Raw genomic sequence first — 19,284 nt, 5'->3', positions numbered from 1 at the left:
AGGATCTGTTACAAGAAAATGTATTCTCCGAGCTTCATAACAGTGGTGTCCGTAAGCTGTACAAAATTCAAGAGGCAACCCATTCTTCGGATGCAAAGCCTGGTTCACCTCTAATTCGTGTGGCTGACACATCACTAGGGAAAAAACTCATCACAAAAACGCAACGATGCGAATACTATCATTGCTACCACGACACGTTGCGGCTGCTTATGTCTGGGGTTGCACAGACAAGAGGCCTGCAATAGTGGATATAGAAACATGAACATCCGCCCAATTGCTACAACGAGACAACAACGCTAATCAGGATCCCCTGTCAGTCCCTCCTGAGCAGTGAAACATGTATGCAGCCACATAGCATTGACAGGGATTATTCGACTTTTTTAGTGGTTGAACTCACACTGAATGCCAAATTTATGGCTGCGATTTTGAAGAAGAGAAAAAGCTTCCATTGCGATGAGATGCATCGATCAGAATTGAAGCGATGCAATTGACCAAGTGTAAAATGTGTTGCGTCAGAAAATAACACAATGCATTGGAAGCGACTCGGAAACGCAGACAAGGCGATTGCCATGTCACCCCCCAGGAATCTTGGTCATGGAAGGTCTATAATTGACCTATGGGCTAACGCCCGGTTGCATAGCACATGAAGTCTTTATTTCCATCATTTTTGCTATTTTACTCGGTCCTGTACGTTGCCTTCTTCACACCACCCCACGCCACTACACAAAATGGTAGACCTCACTGGGTTGCAGCTTATAGTCCAAGGAACTTCGTGGACTGACCGAGCACTAGACATCATTGCTGTACACGGGTTACGGGGCTACGATACCTGGGAGTATCCTTCACACGGAGTCGAGGACAACAGTAGGGCTATCTTCTGGGTTAAGGACTTCTTACCCAAGGATTTCCCTTCAGCGAAGATCTTCACCTATCATTACCACTCTACTGCCTTTCGTGACGGCCAGGCTATCACTGAAGCCGCAGACAAACTTCTCGCCAAGCTAAAGAGTCTACAGGCAGATAACATCGAAGTGCGTCTCACATCGCATTATAGGGCAGATCCATCCCCATCTCTTCCAGTTCCGCAGCATTAAGAATAGAAAAGGTTTGTAAATGCACTAACATTCCGTTGTCAGAGATCTCGGCCATTGGTCTTTATTTGCCATAGTGTCGGCGGTCTGATTCTCCAATGCGCCCTCAATAAAGCGTTCGATAAGAAAGGTGAGACCGTACTCGGCGATATCATCACAGCAACGCAGGGAATCATCTTCTTGGGAACGCCGCATCTAAATTCGGACCTAGATACCAGCCTCTCAAGAATCACCGCAGCTAGTGAGACCATTGTGTCCATTATGTTTGACACTTAATTTATCGCACAGGTACTTGCCAGGTTCGCACGCTTATCTCAGTACAATCCGCCGTGGAAAGTCGTTCATTGCTACGAAGAGCTGCCATTACCAGATACTCCCTTTCGGGTGAGTTAGCCCAATACTGACTACTGGAAACGAACACAAATAACTCAATATTCCACAAATAGGCTGTCGCACCAAGCCAAGAGGAATCATGGGCGTTGTCTCAATTATCACTATACAGTCATCACCTTGTAAGCAGCGTGGGCCTTAGTGCTGCTGATAAGAAACTAACCCTGACTAATAAAAGGTCTTTTTAAGCCGAGATAGTATAGCCAGTGAATTTATCTTCGGCTCAATTTAAAAGATTAATCTGTTCAGTAGCAGATGGTGCCACAGACAAATTGATGAGCAGAATTGGCATAGTCTATCCAATGACCCCAGGTCATGCAGGCTTACGTACACTGTCTACTGCGTGGAGGAAAGGTGGCGCGCATTTTCAGCCGGGTTACTGAAGTAGCTGAAATGGGAGCACATACCTGCATGAGTGAGCTGCGCCGAGTTATGGGCCGCCGCCCGGTAGAGGCCTCCCCCCCTTTTCTCTTTTATCTTTTTTCTTCTCTCTTCCCCGCCCGAGAAGACCCGGAACAGTATTGATGTCCAAGCTGTCATTCCATCGCTATTTTACGGTCACTGCTATTATTCAACCTACACTAGCCCATCCTACGACATCAATCACCATGACTTCGAACAGACCCACTTACATCCCATCGCCAAACTGGGACATACCCGTCGAAAGCGAAGTGGCTCTTGGACGCCTGATCAAAGATCCTAACAACCCCGAGAGCAAAGTTCGCAGCAGCAGCATCATCTCACCGCCTACAATCTACGAAGGAGAGAAGACAGACTGGGAGACCACTCTCGAGCAACTGCGCTTGGGCAAAATTGGACTCTGGGCCAAATGCTTGCAGTTCATCCAAGCAGGCTTGAGTTTTAGCAACCTCAAGTCTTCGATTGAAAACCACAAATTCACTACACTGGAAACGAAATATTTCCTTCCAGACGACGACTATTTTGAGCAGGTGCTCCAAGATGCGGGCATCCAAGCGTACCTTCAAGTACATAATTGGCGAAAACCTGTGTATGTGATCACCGGTATCAAAATCGCAAGAGGAGCCAGTGTGAGCACTGAGACTAAGAAGGGAACGTCAGCGCAGGCTGAGCTGAAGGCTAATGTCGCGGGTGCTGATGTAGGACCTAAAGCTAGTTGGGAGTCAGACACAAAGAGAGGTGTTTCTTACGGCGGGTCAACTGACTACATCTTTGCCTACCAGCTGACACGGATAAAACCGAAGGGAAAAGGTAAGGGATTCAAGGATCAGGGTTTCGTGGAGGGAGCCGTGTATGGCAAAAACGATGAGGACAATGATGGGGAGATCGCGGTCCGAGACAACTTTGAGATTGAGGAAGAGGCCAGTCTAGGGTTTCAGGATACCTGTGAGCAAGTAAGTGAGGAGGCTTGAGGGTATTCTTCTGTTATCAGTTTTACTTTCACATCTCTTCCTTTTTATTTAAAGCTTTGCATACCTGCTGTGCCTAGTCTTCGAACCTCATTCTATCAATTGTCTTGGAATTCACTCCTTGCACCTACGTTGCAGAGCTCTGATATCTTACCTCTTGGGGTACAGCGTACTTGGCGAAAAGATCTATTACAGCATGTAGATTGTGAATCTTACAGTAATTGAAGTCTAAGCCCGAATTAAAGTTTCAGGGTGCTGTCCGACAAACGCGTATACATTAGAGGAGCCTGCACTACTAACCTATATGGCTCTATCCATCTCGCAAAGTAGCTGCTACATCCTTCAATATCCTATTGTTCTCCAACCCCTTATCGTTCAAAAAATGCCATGGTAGTAAGCTTTCCACGCCGGAAACACTTTTCTGCTGCATATGGCGCCTCAGAACCGTTAGCAAGTCGCCCATCCGCTGTAAGTCTTTCGGGATGAGAATGTAGTTCTCTTGATCTTCCGATGAACTGGTCTGTACCATCATGCGGATGCATCCAAGCAGATTTCCCACCAGTGCCGATGCCACCGGAGTAGCGTAGGAGGTCCCCGACACATATTTGGTACTAAACCCGACAGATGTATTGGGATGAGCGACTTTGACAGGAACACCCTCTCCAAAAGCATACAGTACAGTATTTGTCTGACTGTCCGACGGGTTAAAGGTAGATACGCTTCCATCGCCAGCGGTTGAGCTGACGCCAATAACCGCCATGTCTCTAGCTGGCCATGCCATGGGCTTATGTGCACCGTCGTTTCGAGTAGCTGCGAAGAACAACGGTGGTTTTACGGCCCGCGAAGCTTCGTCTATAGCCTCGCGAATCAATCTGATCGGCCTATCAAAGCCGAAGGACATGATTATCATGTCAACATTCCAGTCATTGGTTGCACAGAATATGGCCTGGGAACATCAGTATGTCGCCGAATCAGTAGACTTGGATATACTCACCTGTGCAATACGCCCATGCACTTGTGTGGCTATGTTGGGGTCTGCTAGGTCGTCCCGGGTCTGGAAGACTTTTGCCACGTGCAGGTCGACTGTCGGGGCAAAGCGGAGAATAATCCCACCTACTCGGGAGCCATGACCGTCCTGATCAACGTTCCACTCATGAATAGCTTCGCTTCCGGTGGGGCTTATGAAGGTAGCAGATTGTTGAACGTTGATTCTCCCCTCCTCTTCGTAGGTCTCCTGCAGGATCTTGGGAAGCTGGAGCCCAGTATCGAGCACGGCAACCTTGACACGACTCGCCGTTCTATCCTCTCGACCACAAAGGTCATGGCAAGTTTGGAAAAGATTATTTACTCTTTCCCAGTGTTCAACCCATTCTGTAGCTGCTTGTATTCTATAGGAACATTCAGTGTCAGTACGGTAGAATAATACAAGTAAGCGCATTCGTACTTTACCAGCTGATCCTCGTCTTGATGATCAAAAGACCCATTGCAATTAGCTTCGTCTCCTTGAGAAATGCTCGAGTGCAACGCGTTTGGTTGGACCTCGTAGGTAGTAGAAAGAGCATCTTCGAGTGGGTATACGACCCTTTCAAAGATGTACTTCCTAATTGCAAGTTCCATAGGCATGTTCCTGTCACATACGTTGGTTCTTGACTCCTTTGGGTCGACACAGGCTGAGATGGCGCGATAAAGGCCGTCCGGAATCATCTTAGAACTATCCCGCCGACAAACTGTAACCCATTTGTCCATATATTCAAGGGCGACAACGCAACGGTCTTGCGACTCTTCTACGTCCATCACAGCCCCCCGTGCAATCTCTAGCAGAAGTACACCAAGTGACAGAATATCGGGAAACCGATGAGGCTGGTTGAGATCCCTTGGCATTAGTGGCTGCACTGTGTTGGTAAAACTCGCCATTAAATAGGGTCTGGTGATGTCTACCGAAGATCGACAGTCCGACACTAAGAAACATATGTTGTCGCTACTAAGACTAGTTTGTAGCCATGGTCCATTGACGAAGTGCATAAAGGACATCGATAGGATGAAGGACAGAATGAGACGGTCCTTTCCTCTCATAGACGACAGTAATGACTGGCGATTGCTTCTATTACGTCGAAGCAGATCTCGAAGGGTCATAAATTGGCCGTCCTGGAACTGAGGAGAGAACTGATTTCTTTCAGGGTCAGCTTCTAGCTGCCATAGACTTTGTGAATAAACCACCATCCGTGGGCGAATTCCAGCTCTCACCCCATGGATTATCCCACAAAGGCCATATTTAGGCTTTTCATGCTGATCAGCCACACGACTAGCGATGTCATTAGCTGATCTGAACACTCTTCGCAGTTAACTTACTTCCGTTCGGTAACAGTTATTTCTGTATCCTGCCAGTCAGCAGCACTAGAGGTGGTTGGAAACAAGACTCGAAATCGTGTATCTCTATTTATGAAGACCTGTTCCGAATGGTGGAACGTTTCAAATCGTTGATATTGGGTCAGATTCAATCGTGTATTTCGGCTGACAAGAGATGTACTGCGGCACTGGCAGCTCCAGTTCTTCTGCACCACGTCGAATAGCGTTGTTGCGAGCTTTCTAACGTGCTTCAGAGGATAGTCCGAGAATCTTATAGGGCATGTTGGGTCTGCTTCGAAGGCGAAAGGTTGAGTGCTGTAGAGAAAGTCAAGTGCTTGTTGGAGGTTGTTTAGCATCCTAGTTCGCTTCTCAGGACTCTTCCTATAAACCCGTATGATGCAGTTGACATCACTAAAGAACTGCTCATCAACTTCGTCATCATGGGGTAGTACCCTCTTGAGGGCACGGAGCTTTGGGTAAGTCTCGGTTTGTCTGCGATCAAAACCAAGGCGCTTGTAGGCGGGCTCAGCATCTTGCCCCTTTTGTGAAACAAACACGTTCTCTAACTCATCTAGAACTCTCATTAAGTTTGTCTTGAGCTTCAATTCCTCTGCAGGGAGCCTCTGGACAGTTCCTGCAGGATCCCATTTCACTAGAACAGCCAATAGGCCAATCACGCGAACGTTGAAGTCGAGATAGAATATCTCGACTTCCGAGCCGTCGGACAGGCCGTGTCGTGCCCTTTCGACAATAACATCGAAGATGGGCAAGATCGTCCGGAGAAGTTCGCATACGTCCTCTGTTTCGCAGTTTGGAGCAGTGGCTCCGAGCTTCCAGAGCGCACCTAGTGGCATGGAGGTTGTTCTTGGATGTCAAATTGAGGGTATAATGGGGTCGATTAGCACTGCCCTAGATGAATGGCTGCGAAGTAAGATGTGCTTCTTATGAATGTCAGCAGGCTGTGCGACCTGCGCGAGCTGAGATTGGGCATCAACAATGGCGCAGGCACGTGAGCAACTGACTGCGGGGTATGTCAGCCTGTCTGGCGTGATCAAAAACCAACGTATACAGAGAGCCTAGTTATTACCATCAAAGCTTCAGCGCCACGGCGTCCAAATGAAAGAAGATAATGAAGAGCCGGTACTTCCTTCAACAACGAGCGAGACCCTGTCTGACATCCGAAGATTATCGATTCAATGCAAAGACGGCCTCAGTCGGCTTTGCGGGGATCATGACCCGACCGGAGCGGTTGAGGCGAGAGAGCTGGTTGCGAGTTTCAATATCTGGGCTACGAATATGGGGGTCTTCCGTGATGGGCAGCAATCGATGACTTGGCGGTTGAAGACTGCGCCCCAGATAAGCGAGTTGGTTCAACAGTCACTCGTGGCGCTTGACCGTGATATTGGTAATCAGAGACTGCTTGGTATTGCTAGCGAGATCTAATCAAGAAGAAACAGTGAAATCATTGATCCAAGGGCACAAAGAAGGGGAGCTGCCAACCACAGAGTCGGAGGACTCCTCGGATCGGTCATCTACTTCATCCTATAGACTCGTGTCACCTTCCGATCACGGTGGCAATGATGACGATGAGGTTTGTTCAATAAACTTACATCGATCCACGAGCTGGATCTCGATTCGAGACACCATATCCAGCCTTCATCAACTGGTATTCACTATTCGTTTAGCTGGCACGCAATATCGACAGGACTGCACCCAGCGCTTTAGGGACCTAGAGGAAAACAAACAGGAGTATGAAGTAGTTGAGAGATCTGCGCGCCAAATGGTCGACTTGCGTTTCCCCAAGGCAACTGTCTCTCTACGAGAACGTATGGCTGAGTCGATTGCTACACGCCGAGTACGGGCTCTATACCTGGAGCAACATCAGAAGCAGACTTCGACGTCGGGAAAGCCGGATCCAAAGCTTGATCGTCTCCGGGCCACTGAGGAACGCGAAAGCCACCCATCAGCTCAATTGAGGCAGCAACAAGAGACAATATTGCTACCTCATCCGATTGACGACTCGAAATTGCTTATGGACCCAAGTATGTTATACCCAACCACGGGACGTACTACATCTGACCCGGAGAAACCCCAAGCGGGACAGAAGAATACAAACATTCCAGTCCCATTTATCTCATCTTTGGAAATACCCACACACAACTTCCCGTCCAGGCCAAAACTCGACCCAGGAGGTACTTCGTTCACCTGCCCATACTGCTTTCTAGTCTGTCCAGCAAGCGAGGTCAGTGATGAGACCCAGTGGATGTGAGTATCTAGTCTATGTGGGCCTATCTATTGCTGTAATGCTGATAGAAATTTTACGATAATAGGAACCATCTCATTTACGACCTTGAACCCTTCTTTTGTGTATTCGATAACTGCCATTCGCCGTTCGTATGTGCCAATACATATAATGGGTGGCTCACACATATGCGGAAATCCCACACAGAACCAAGATGGCATTGTTGGTATTGCGACGCTGCTACGCCGTTCTTTAGCGCAGAAGAGCTCCAGAAACACTTGGAAAGGAACCACCAAAGGGAGGTCACAGACTCACTCCGAAAAACTGTCATGAAACACAGCTTGGTATATGACCAACATGCTTTGCAATACTGTCCTTTCTGCGACTGTTTCCCTGAAGAGATTGAGGACCGTTACGCTGATCGCAATGCCGACGAAGCCCAGGAGGCTCTGGAGCAACACGTCAAAGGCCATCTATTGTCCTTATCGTTGATCCCAGCCTCAGTAGAGATAGCGGAGGATGATGTTGTAACTCAAGGCTTTAGGGAACGTGACAGGCTCCTAGCCCCAGTGGAGGTAGCGGATGAAGATGCTATACCTCAAGGCTTTAGGGAACGGAAGCGGGAACATGGCAAGACAAGGATATTTAGCCCAAACAGCTCAACAGGTAATCCTAGGAAAAAGCCTCGTCGCTCGGATCCGAACGGGGTCCGCTTCGCCTGTCCGTATCATAAGAAGAACTGGGCTAGGTATTCGAGCGGACCCTGCAATGGAAAGGGATTTGAGAACATTGACCGTCTCAAGTAAGTTCAACTCGAAACCGTTTACTACAGGACCGGAGAATATTGGCTTGGAAGCTCCTAAGTCGATAGTGTAACTAACAACGGTATAGGACGCATCTGAAGGATTACCATGATCTTTCTGAACACTGGAGGCGATGTCACATCTGTAAAAAGCGATTCCTCCGCGATCAATTAGATACGCATAGCCCATGTGAGAGACGGGACGAGTGGGATGATTATGAGGATGGATATGATGTAGACCAAGCTCAAGACCTGAAAAAGGACGAAACGCGGACCAGAAAGAATCCGCCTGAAAGTTGCTGGAAAGCGATATTCAGGGTGCTGTTTCCAAACTGGCCCGCGGATCACGATACTCCAAGTCCATGTGAGTCTGCTACAGCCTTTAGCATGCCATTCGAGTGTTTGCAAGCAATTACTCATTAACAAATCAATCTAGACCAAGCTAAAACTGGCTCAACGGACTATACAGACGCCATTCACCAACACCGCAACGGAGTGATGGGAGACCACACGATGTCTCAACTTGGGGATTGCCAAAGTAATGATGAGAGACGTCAGGTTCTAGAGCCATTCTTCAGGGAACTTGAAAGGAATTTGGTGTATACCCAGATGACGACTGGGCATTTGCCTCCCAGACCTGTGTCCGCTCAACCAACCATTGTCGTCAACACCCAGCCCCCGCAGTATCAACTCCCGCCAGTTCCTCAGTTGGCATACAACTATGGTCATGGACGTCGCTTACAATTACCTACCCCAGCTCTTTCAAGCTCCGATGCAAATTCACACCGTCACTTACAAAGCGTTGACCCGTCTGATACGTTCACAGACTGGACAGAATTCTCGGACCAAATGTCAATAGGACTTGATTCCCTTGGATCTTACCAGGCTATGAATAGCAGCAACACTCTGCCGCAGTTCAATACAGAGAGGACTATAACGGTGGCTCAACAGCCGATGGGCAACACAAGCCACAACCCTGTACCGGACTTTGCGGCAGGGAACGAAGAAACGGCACTGGATGATTGGACGACCTTTTTAAACGGCCCCCAACACCAGCCGCAGTCTGTAGGGGGGTATTTGGTACAAGACGACCTCAAGCAAGAGGACTATGATGAGAACGAAATGCCGAGCATGGCGCCCTAGGCTAGCGGATGCTACAGAAGCTTAGCGTTGCAGGCTTCGACTGAACGTGTTTAGTCTTGGACAGCATATGGGAAGGAAAGGCAAACTTCCACTTTATCAAGAAGGACCAAAGCGTGGAGCAAGGTCAAGGGTTGGCAAGGGCTTAACTGAGCTTGGATGTTTGACCAGGGAGGGTTTGTATTATGAGAACGCCAACTGTTACCATTCTTTTAGATGTTGTCCCATGCTGCAAATCTATTTATTGTCACTCTCTTTTGACAATAAGGAACTCCCACAACCCGAATTGTTTCATTAGACCGATTGAGTTGCGATTCTTCCACATAGGTATCCGCCTACGCAAGTCACAATAACTTCAGAACGAGATCGGTAGATCATCACATGGTGACATCATTAAGTGTTATTTAATCTTGTAGCTAGAGGTGGTATCATGCCCTTGAACATAGTTCTGATAAATAGCTAAGACTGTTCTTACTCCTCATGTTGCTTAGGCCAGATGGTTCTGCGAGCCCACTCACGAACCCTCTTGCCAATAAAGTAAACAACAATTCCCAAACCGCTCAAAACACCACAAACAATAGCAAGGATGTTCATAGCACCATCATAACCCAGAGACTCAATGGAAGGCACGGTGGCGTAGCTCAATCCGAATGAGACGAACCCTCGACCAGCGCAAACAACGAGAAGTAGAGGTCCAGACTTGTTAGGGTAACTGTCCATGACAAATGTGATACCGACCAAGTTAGCGCCGAGGAAAGCGAAGAAGCCAAGGTGATAGCAGGCCACGATGGCGATCCAGTGGTAGTTGTTGGGGTTGGCAGCTGCGCGGCCGTAGAAGATGGCAGAAATCATGGCGGCTGCGGCGGGAATGATGAGAGTGAGGAGTCGGTACTCAGGCTGGATAATGTTAGCATAGATCCACAATGAATTAGTGTAGGGACTTACCTCGAAGACACCCTTGTTGCGACGACTCATAAACTTGCAAATGAAATCCGACCCAACTCCAAGAATAGGCACAGCAATAAGACAATCAACGATCTGCACAAGCTGAACATAACCCAATAGCTCAGGACTGAAGCTATAAGGAGGCATGACCAAAATCTGAGCGAAGGTGGAAGCCTGGTAGATGTATAGACCCAAGAAAGCACCGTTGAGAACAAAGATCCAGAAGATAGGTGGCAGGATGAGAGATTGGCCGACGTCCTTGTAGAAGAGAAGGGCAGCCTTCCAGTCAAACTTGCCGTGGAAGAGGCGGATGTCGTCACGGAAGGTTCGCTCGCCGAACTTCTCGGGCTGGAGAACGACGCCTTGGCGGGTTGTTACTTGGAAGAGGACTTCGTTGGTACCTTCACGCGCAACGTTACCGTTCTTGTCGAGCTTCAGGTGGACAGCGCCCTCTGACATCGTGTTAGTCAATCGCCAACCAACTGACGAGAATTGGGGGCTTACCAGTAGCATCTTCAGGACGATCAAATCGAGTCTCAGTCAAAAAGAAGAATGACATGATCATAGTGAAACCGTTGATGATGGTCATAACACCATACCACCAAGGCAATCCAATGCTCGGCACAATATAAGTCGTCGCAGTGAAAAGCGCAGCAGTGAGAGTATTCTGTACGCCAACGAAATACGACAACTTGACACCATGCTGATGCAAAAAGTGCACCTCCTGCACAATCAACGGCGCGAGTGCCTCACTCTGTCCCGCAGCAAGACTAAAAACGTTTCGACCAGCAATATGGCTCGACAGCGAAGTCGAGCAAGCGCACCAAATGCCCGAAACTGTAAGAAGCAAGACTGAGAAGAGAAAGACGGGTCGACGACCGACAGCGTTGGCGAGCGGCATGGATAGTAGGTTTCCGATACCCATAAAGAGAGTCGGGTAGGTGAGAAGATCGGTGATGCGCTTGGGATCATCGTTGTGGTAGATCTTGTGAAGTTCGGGGGTTACTGCGCCGAGACCGGATGTGCCGAGGACTGAGATGCCGGAATAGAAGCCCACGAGGAGAATGATCATGTACTTGCGCCAGAAAGGCAAGTTCAGAGGATCTAAGTCGAGTCAGTAATTATGTAGTTGGGTGTAATTGAGGATTTACCTTTGGGATCAGGACTAGGCGTGGGAACTAGAACAACAGTTCCATCTTGATAGAGATTAACTGTACCAGACGCATCGTGTGACTCATGATGAGGCTTGTCAACCACGTTCTCAACAGCGTCCACATCAGGTTTCATATCAAGAGATCGTCGCTCAGCCATTGTCACTGTCTGGATGAGTCTGCCTCTTGTCTTTTCCACAGCGACATGGACAGGTTTATATCATCCAGCATCCTGGTTCCTTGTCGGATCGGAGTCGCAAAAATTGAGGAGTTTGAAGCCAAGCTTTGCAAACTAATGCCGATCAAGTAAAGTCAAAATGTCTAAAAGACAGACTCCGATTGGTAAAAGACCGATCGTCGGCCTGGGGTACACTAACTTGTGGGGGTGGAGCCGATAGTCCGAGGGAATGGATGCGGGGAAGGACAGTTCAGAGAATAAAATACCCTCGATCGGCTCGGTATCTCAGCTCACGCAAACACGACAACCCCAGACTCTTCAACCCTGTCCCCGGATACCGTTTCCATCTACCGGCATCTTTTGTCTTCAATTACTGATTCAGTATATTCGTATTTCCCCGCGATATCGCTCCGATGCCTTCTCCAATGGATACCGAAGAAAGCCCCGGCTACCGGTCCAAGGAGTCCAGCAAACGCCGGCGTCTCAACTTTGCTTGCAATTACTGCCGAAGTCGCAAGACGCGCTGTGATGAGCAACAACCATCCTGTCAAGCGTGCATCTCAGCGGGGATTCCGTGTGTTACTGAAGATAGACGACGGCCTGGAAAAGTGATTAAGCGACGCGAAGCAGGTAAATCTGCCGATGGATTGTCAATTGAGTCTGTCAGTCCTTCCGAGCACGGAGTCTCACCAGGTAGACGGATGTCTGTGGCGACGGATCACCAGACTGCGCGCACTATCTCGGTAGCTGCGCCGATACGTGCACGGTCTCAAAGTCCAAGACCGTCACAGAGTCGAGACTCTTCTCATACCGACACCATCAGCAATCCCTTGCCAATATGGCGACAAAGCACGGGCACCACTTCTTTCCAGGTCTTAACGGAATGGTTGGACCTATCATGTTTCCGGCTCAATGTCCCCTACCATTTTGGGACGTATGCTCCTCCGACGCTGAACCCGGCATCGGGATCAAGTGGGTTCCAGTCTCGGCATGTTTTACCCCGGGCGCCTGAGACCTGGGATTTTCCGGAGCTTATCGATGCGTACCAGCGAGAGATTCATATGTTTTATCCCGTTGTGAGATTGGATCTAGCAAGAGCTGAGGCATTGCAATCGCATCAATCCCATTTAGGTGCAGACGCCACTGCCTTGAAGACGTCTTTAGTACTAGCAGCAGGTGGCTGCATTCTCCAATCCCCAGATCGCCAGTCTTACATGGTCGAAACCCTTTCCCTAGCCCGGACCGCTCTCGGTCATCTAATCGGCAACGTCTCATTGGAAACAATAGAAATCCTCTTCCTCTTCTCCGTCTGTCTACGTCTCAACGACGAAATCACTTCATCATGGACAACCCTCGGTATCTGCCTTTCAATCGCACACTCCCTCGGTCTCAACCGTCCGAGGAAGAAGCCTCAGCCATCTAGTATTGACGCCTGGAACCCAGCTTGGTGGGCATTATATAGCTATGAAAAGCTATTTTCCTTCCAATTGGGCTATGTCTCGAGTATATCTGATGAGATGTATGACGCTCTAGATCTGGAGGTCGTGAAGAACGCGAATCCTGAACCGCAACACCTTGTGTTGTCCATGGCGAAGGTGTTCAGTAGAATGAGCCATCGATGTGCGAAGGCGCGACAGCTGGAGGATAGAGCAAGTCGGAGGACTATTGAGGCGGCCATTAAAGACAAGGTCAACGCGACTGGAGAGTCATTTCTCATGTTGTCGGATTGGGTTAACTGTTTACCAGCCGGCCTAAGGTAAGACATTTTGATGCTACCACCTGTTCTTACCGTCCGCTGACAACCGACACAGACCAACATCGGAATTCATGCGTGTCCCAGAAGATCTCGCCCTTTCATCCTTCATCTCCCTCCACTACCACAACGCGTAAGTCCTTTATAGACCGGACTATTTCATATCTCTAACGTTTCGCAGTATCATCATGCTCAACCGAAACTCCCTCCTCATAAGTAAAGACGCCATCCACAAAGCAGTCGAGGTCATCGCCAAGGGAACACCATGGGAGTACACCATTCGTAACGGTCAATCCATGGTAGCCAACTCCGCCCGAAAAATCATCCACCTATTAGCTGATAGCGATGACTCTGTGTCGCACCTATTCGCGCCATCTTACTTCCCTCTCCTTCATGCTCTTTATGTACTGGCGGTGCATATTCTCAAGCAGCCCCATTCTCGTATTTCGAAGATTGATCAGAGTGTAAGTCGCATCACAGTCAAGGTCGCACATAATGATGCTAATTATTACAGCTGCTTATAACGGCTGCGGATTTAATAAGATGTTACTCCGTTGGTCTCGCGGAAGCAGATCGCTTGAACACGGTCCTAAACGGCCTTATTCGTGTCGTCCAAGAAGCTATGAAGCCAGCAACTACCATCGACAGCGGCCAACACAACTCAAACACACACCTTTCACAGCAAGGCGACACAGCACTACCTCTACAACCCAGTACCATGACCTTTTCCCAATCACTAGACCCTTCAGACTCTTCTATCTTGAACCCGGTGGAGCTCACCATGGATGGTAATGTTCTGGATCCCTTCTCGGGACAACCTTTCACCATACCGATATTACCCGATGAGATTGGATGCGACTGGGCAGACTTTGAGAATCTGTTACAGAGACTTGAGAATGACCCCGGGATGTTCCCAGCGGAAGAAGGGATGACTATAGACATTTAAGAAGACGAATTGATGAACAATTTAACACATTTGCCCGTTCTTCGTGAAACTGAATGACTCCGTCCTTCCTTCTCAGGCTCGACTTCGCATACTGACGACCAGCCCCGACTAATGTACAAACCATCCCGACACGAGTTCTATCTTCCTCCCGGGCTCTTCAAACTCCGTTTCATAGTAGTACTGACGTCGCAATAACCTTGTAAATTTGCACAAACGCTAAATGTTTCCCAATTCAGGTTGGAAGTTCAAACGCATGAGACGTGATGCGAGCTTCATTTGCATTGCATCGGCTATGGCTCAAGATGATCGACATTCCGATTTAGCCCACGGAGCAATACCCTGATTTGGGAGATATTGCGCAAGAGTATCTGGATCGGAAGACTGGATATCTAGCTCCGGATAAAAGCTCCGTGCCGCTGTACATGTCAGATCGATCTACCACACCGGCAAACCCGCCTTGTTTCAACGTATCATAGATCTGTACCTACATCGCTGAACAGCAGCATTGATAGCTTTCTCTAAACATTTGCCGAACCCAAATCACTAGCTGAACCGGTCACAATTATTTGTGGAGCGATGTTGGGTATTTCTAATTACACCCATATCAACTTTAGTCGTTAACTGATAATTAAAATAACAAGCGCTGTATAATCTATACCGAGTCCTCAGACCGTGGCGAAGACTTGGTGCCCTTAGACCCATGATCCATGGTCTTCATATGCACTAGATATGTCTCATCATCATCTCCCATTCCGTATTCTACTTCATAAGTGCGGTCGCAAGTAATTCCAATAGGATCAACCCGGACGTGTGACTGCCCCGCCTTGCCGATATGGTATTCTGTACTCTCACCAAAAGGGCTCGATCCTGAACTATTGCTGCCCTGACTGTGATGAACGCCGTTGCTGTTTTCGCCCGCCTTCGCACCCGACTGGGGCCCCGTCTTCTTGCTGCCGTAATGGAGGTATTTCTTGGATGTGCCGAGGACCTTGGGAAATACCCGAACGAGAAGAACGCGTATTGTGGGCATACAGGCGCACCAGATATTGACGTTGAGTTCAATGGTGGACCATTTCGACATGGCGAGGTAGTCTTGTGAATAGTTGTTTGTGTGGCTCAGACCGGCTACGATGCAGGCGTAAAGACGAAGAATGCTCATGATTGTAACGCTGTAGATGTACCCGTTAGAAACTGCCATGGGTCGAGTTAACGGACAAAAGATAGGATAAACTTACAACACACCGACGCTGAACATCATTCCAATACCAACTTTTTTCTTCCAGTCCAAGTTCATCTTCTTCAATTGAGAAAGAGGGAGACCTAGGATCCAGAAGTCCATAGCAATATTGATAGCAGAGCTAGACCAAGCAATACCATTTACACTAACACAAGAACCCTCATGCATACCGTCCCATTTTAACCAGAAGTAGTTGATCGGACGACACTGGAAGACAACGACGAGAATAAAGGTAAAGCCGTAAGCGACTGTAAAGGCAACAGTTCCCCAGAGAACCCTACGCATCCCAGTGCTTGGAAAGATACGAAGATAAAAGAAGACCAAGGTTAGCTTAAGAGGAGTTTGCAGAACAAAGTACATCATGCCTATGATATAGAACCAGTAGCCAAAGTCTGTTATTTGTGTGGGTGTTAGGGTCCAGATATCGGTGCCTATACCGGCTGGTGCAAGGTAGTATGAATTGATGACGACGCAGGGGATAGCGACAAGTATCGTAATGAGCATGAAGAGGTCGTCCATACCTATTGAAGGTCAGTTTTCGAGTCGTACGGTTCAAATAAATACAATGGCCATCCATACCGAGAGGCACTTTAAACCAAAACTTTGTAAGGAAGCGGATAAGGCAGAAGATACCCGATATGGTGCCCATAATATCGTTAAGGCGAACGAAGAAGGTTCTGTTATCTGTAATAGGGGCACCACATAGTGTTTGCGTTGTATTCTGTGTAACTAGTAAAGCATAAGTATATGGTTAGATGTTTTTTTGGGAAATGAGGTGACATACCGAGAGCTTCAGGGACAGTGCAGTCAGCCAATACACATTTCTCAAGTTGTGCCAGTAGCGGTACGTTCGTGCATGAACATTTTATATCGTCAAGACCACAAGTTGACTTTAATATACCGTCAACAAGGCATTTTGACTGTACACAATTAGTTACTGTTTAAGACATATATCTCAAGTAAAGTTGATAGATACATACCGCACAGTTGGGCAATTTGCCCAACACCTCTGAAGCCTCCTCACTCAGACCGGCCACAGCCAATGGCAGAGCCAAGAGGCAAGCAAGAATGTAAGCGAAAGGCCTCATCCCGAAACAGGTTGTTTCAGGGGAAAAGACGAAAAGTAAAAGGAATGTTCAGTCAGGATACTAGACTGGTTGGTCAAGATACAAAACGGGAAAAAAGATTGAAACGCACATCGGCGGGTATCGCTTTTTAGTATACGGGAAGAGGCCCTTTGGCGCGGCGGCTGTTGTGCGCACAAAGAGAGAAAGGGGGCTTCTAGGTACTGCACAATACGTACCAACTGTAGGGCAAGCTTAGCACGATTAGCCTGTTTGGTCAGACGGGCGCAAACAGAATGACTGATTCAGTGGTGCAGACAAATTGCGTGGCGACCCGCTAAGAGGCGGTTGCTTGTTTTTAGTCTGCTAACTTAGTTCGCTATTACGCGTTCTTGATTCGCAGGCCAAATCTTGCGTCCTAAATGTTCGGCAACGACTTGTTCCGGTCTAATTAATTTCCATTAATCTTTCCTAGCTAGCGACGGAATGGGAACGGTTGGTGGGGAGAGATTACGGTGTTTATGTAATACATGATTGGAATAGAGTATCGCTAAATTTGCATTCCAAGATATGTAATCACAGAGATCAATCTACCTAGATGTGATATCCTTCTCTGGCTGTTGAAACCGTGTTGGTTATCGGTACAGTCCGGTCTCGGAACAGGTTTTGCGACGGTTCCCGTGATATACGTGACAGTCTGGCAGTCATTTTGTTCCCAGCGCTGGTCTGGTGAATGCTGGATTGGAGCTAGTTCAGAGCCAAGACTCTCTAGTAAAAACGCCACGTTCAGTGATGTTTTGGGCAGTCAGACTTCCGTAGGAACTCGTTGAAATTGAACCCGTCCCGTGGGTCCAGGCCACTGAGATGCGCTATCGCTATTGGACCTTTTGGGCGTAATACGGGCATAAGGGTTACAAAATCTTTAGTTCAATCTTGAAACAAACAGAAGCTGCACTAGACTCGCTGAAGATATCCACAAGGCGGGTTCAATTTCATGGGTTCCTACGGTAGTCTTGGCAGTACGAGTACATCTTTATAGTCCACCTACGACCAGGCAAGGAAGCCTAAGAGCGCGATTTGGACTGAGCTGATCCCTTCTTGAGCCGTTTGCCTCATATGATGGTCAAAGCGGGATCAACGATAACCGGTAGATCACCCAGCGGGAGTTGGGCATCGATTCCCGAGTCCCCACAAGGCCAGCAGAGATCTGCTCTGCAGTCAGGAATTATCTTGGCGACAGTCATCGCAATAATTAGATCAAGTATCCTCTTTTTCTTCCAACATATAAGCACGAAAGAAGACGTCAGTATTTGTGGTCGCGTCTTGGAAATCACCAACATAGCTATGTAGCATTTATCTCTTTCACCTCTGCCGTAGACCCGACGACCAGGAAAACGGAGTGACGCCTTCGTGAATGCCACATTTCATTATCATCGGAGAAAAAGACGAGAAAAAGAAAAGTAATAGCGAGATTTCAGGTACCAGGAATAGGAAGTGGATGGAAACCAGGATGGAAAGACTATAGAGTTCAAGCCACGATTTGAACTAACCCACTTGGTTGGGGCTAAAATGTCTTACCCTCAAAGCGATGAAGAAGCACCATGGCTGTTTGGTTGAGTACACAGACTTCGTGCGTGTTTGATGGACATGACGACCATTCGTTGGCGGCACAAGATGGCAAAGCGATTCGCCGAGTCTCGTGTCAGATAAACAAATTCTTGGCCTTCTCATTTCCCTCTTTATTTCTTCAGTCCCTTTTTTATCTTCTCTGTCTCTTTTCTCGGGCAGTTTTACATAGTATTAGTACCCAAGGGGGATCATTCCATTCTATGAGTGTCACCAAACCCCTGAGCTGAGTCTACTTGCAAACGCCAAGAGATAAGGGGGGCTGCCGCCTAGGACGAAGCCCGAAGATACGCTAGAACAGATGTGGCTGTTGGAGCTAGGTCACTTTGGGTATCCAACTCGTGCTTTAATGGGGATTGCCGAAAGGGCTGTAATAGTATTTTCAGGGCTTATTGAACTGCACTGCCGCTGAAGCCGATCAGCAACTGGCCTGTGGTTCTCTCCAGGGGTGGCGAGTAATAGATCCTTCTCTTTTCTTGTCTCCTCATCTCGCTTTGTTTCGCTTCTACTTCTTCTCCTCTCTGATCCATTTCCACTTGACTTTATCTTGACTCGTTCAAGCTCCCAACATCCGTTCGAACCAACAGTTATTCCCCGTTGACAATCTATTTAATTAAGCCAGTCCAAAGCATGAGCTTTTGTTTTTAACAAGCTCGTTCCCTTGTCATCTTCTTTCATCTAATCTTTATAGGCTTAAACTAATTCATGTCTTCTAATCAGTTCATTAGGTTAATTGGATAAATGACGTTCCTGTTTTGTAGATCTCTTCACGTGGCTGTTCAGGGTCTCTCTACAGCGGGCCTACAAGACAATTCCGATTGCGAGGCAGGTTCCCGGGCTATAATAAGACCGGGCCGCGATTGTTAATAAAAACGCTGAAGGCCATGCATGATATCAAATCCCAGGCATCTTGCCAGTCGTTTTCATTAGTGATACGACAACAATGATGAACTATAAGAGAACTTACAGAATTAAAGCCATTCGC

General features: G+C 48.0%; 7 protein-coding genes across 7 annotated transcripts; 4 read left to right on the top strand and 3 right to left on the bottom strand.

Annotated features, from left to right (window-relative positions):
• Nucleotides 1-728: 728 nt before the first annotated feature.
• Nucleotides 729-1,367, top strand: B0J16DRAFT_389144 (uncharacterized protein; the record flags this gene model as incomplete). Its single annotated transcript, XM_046131796.1, has 2 exons — nt 729-1,031; nt 1,137-1,367. 2 exons carry the CDS (start codon nt 729-731, stop codon nt 1,365-1,367), a joined length of 534 nt encoding a protein of 177 aa, XP_045977600.1.
• Nucleotides 1,368-1,983: 616 nt separating this feature from the next.
• On the top strand, nt 1,984-2,955 carry B0J16DRAFT_349806 (uncharacterized protein). Its single transcript, XM_046128958.1, has one exon. The coding sequence runs from the start codon at nt 2,006-2,008 to the stop codon at nt 2,870-2,872; it is 867 nt and encodes a 288-aa protein (XP_045977599.1). The 5' UTR covers nt 1,984-2,005; the 3' UTR covers nt 2,873-2,955.
• A 145-nt stretch (nt 2,956-3,100) lies between these two features.
• On the bottom strand, nt 3,101-6,148 carry B0J16DRAFT_349804 (uncharacterized protein). The gene is made up of 4 exons (XM_046128957.1): nt 5,219-6,148; nt 4,314-5,171; nt 3,864-4,257; nt 3,101-3,815 (listed from the first exon to the last, which is right to left on the bottom strand). Exons 1-4 carry the CDS (start codon nt 6,067-6,069, stop codon nt 3,180-3,182), a joined length of 2,739 nt encoding a protein of 912 aa, XP_045977598.1. The 5' UTR covers nt 6,070-6,148; the 3' UTR covers nt 3,101-3,179.
• A 1,395-nt stretch (nt 6,149-7,543) lies between these two features.
• On the top strand, nt 7,544-9,493 carry B0J16DRAFT_188349 (uncharacterized protein). Its single transcript, XM_046122750.1, has 3 exons — nt 7,544-8,259; nt 8,349-8,623; nt 8,696-9,493. Exons 1-3 carry the CDS (start codon nt 7,646-7,648, stop codon nt 9,400-9,402), a joined length of 1,596 nt encoding a protein of 531 aa, XP_045977597.1. The 5' UTR covers nt 7,544-7,645; the 3' UTR covers nt 9,403-9,493.
• Nucleotides 9,494-9,815: 322 nt separating this feature from the next.
• Nucleotides 9,816-11,728, bottom strand: B0J16DRAFT_375920 (major facilitator superfamily domain-containing protein). Its single transcript, XM_046130740.1, has 4 exons — nt 11,496-11,728; nt 10,849-11,448; nt 10,345-10,796; nt 9,816-10,296 (listed from the first exon to the last, which is right to left on the bottom strand). Exons 1-4 carry the CDS (start codon nt 11,653-11,655, stop codon nt 9,871-9,873), a joined length of 1,638 nt encoding a protein of 545 aa, XP_045977596.1. The 5' UTR covers nt 11,656-11,728; the 3' UTR covers nt 9,816-9,870.
• Nucleotides 11,729-11,975: 247 nt separating this feature from the next.
• B0J16DRAFT_310992 (uncharacterized protein) lies at nt 11,976-14,373 on the top strand (the record flags this gene model as incomplete). Its single annotated transcript, XM_046124995.1, has 4 exons — nt 11,976-13,429; nt 13,485-13,559; nt 13,608-13,890; nt 13,941-14,373. The coding sequence occupies exons 1-4, from the start codon at nt 12,087-12,089 to the stop codon at nt 14,370-14,372; spliced, it is 2,133 nt and encodes a 710-aa protein (XP_045977595.1). The 5' UTR covers nt 11,976-12,086.
• Nucleotides 14,374-14,984: 611 nt separating this feature from the next.
• On the bottom strand, nt 14,985-16,976 carry B0J16DRAFT_293293 (uncharacterized protein). The gene is made up of 5 exons (XM_046124362.1): nt 16,590-16,976; nt 16,394-16,529; nt 16,189-16,338; nt 15,608-16,130; nt 14,985-15,541 (listed from the first exon to the last, which is right to left on the bottom strand). The coding sequence occupies exons 1-5, from the start codon at nt 16,695-16,697 to the stop codon at nt 15,025-15,027; spliced, it is 1,434 nt and encodes a 477-aa protein (XP_045977594.1). The 5' UTR covers nt 16,698-16,976; the 3' UTR covers nt 14,985-15,024.
• Between the last annotated feature and the right edge of the window lie 2,308 nt (nt 16,977-19,284).

Source organism: Fusarium flagelliforme (assembly GCF_020744385.1).
Source record: "Fusarium flagelliforme strain FIESC 12 MPI-CAGE-AA-0113 chromosome Unknown B0J16scaffold_8, whole genome shotgun sequence".
Classification (NCBI taxonomy): domain Eukaryota; kingdom Fungi; phylum Ascomycota; class Sordariomycetes; order Hypocreales; family Nectriaceae; genus Fusarium; species Fusarium flagelliforme.
This window is presented reverse-complemented; position numbering and strand designations above follow the sequence as displayed.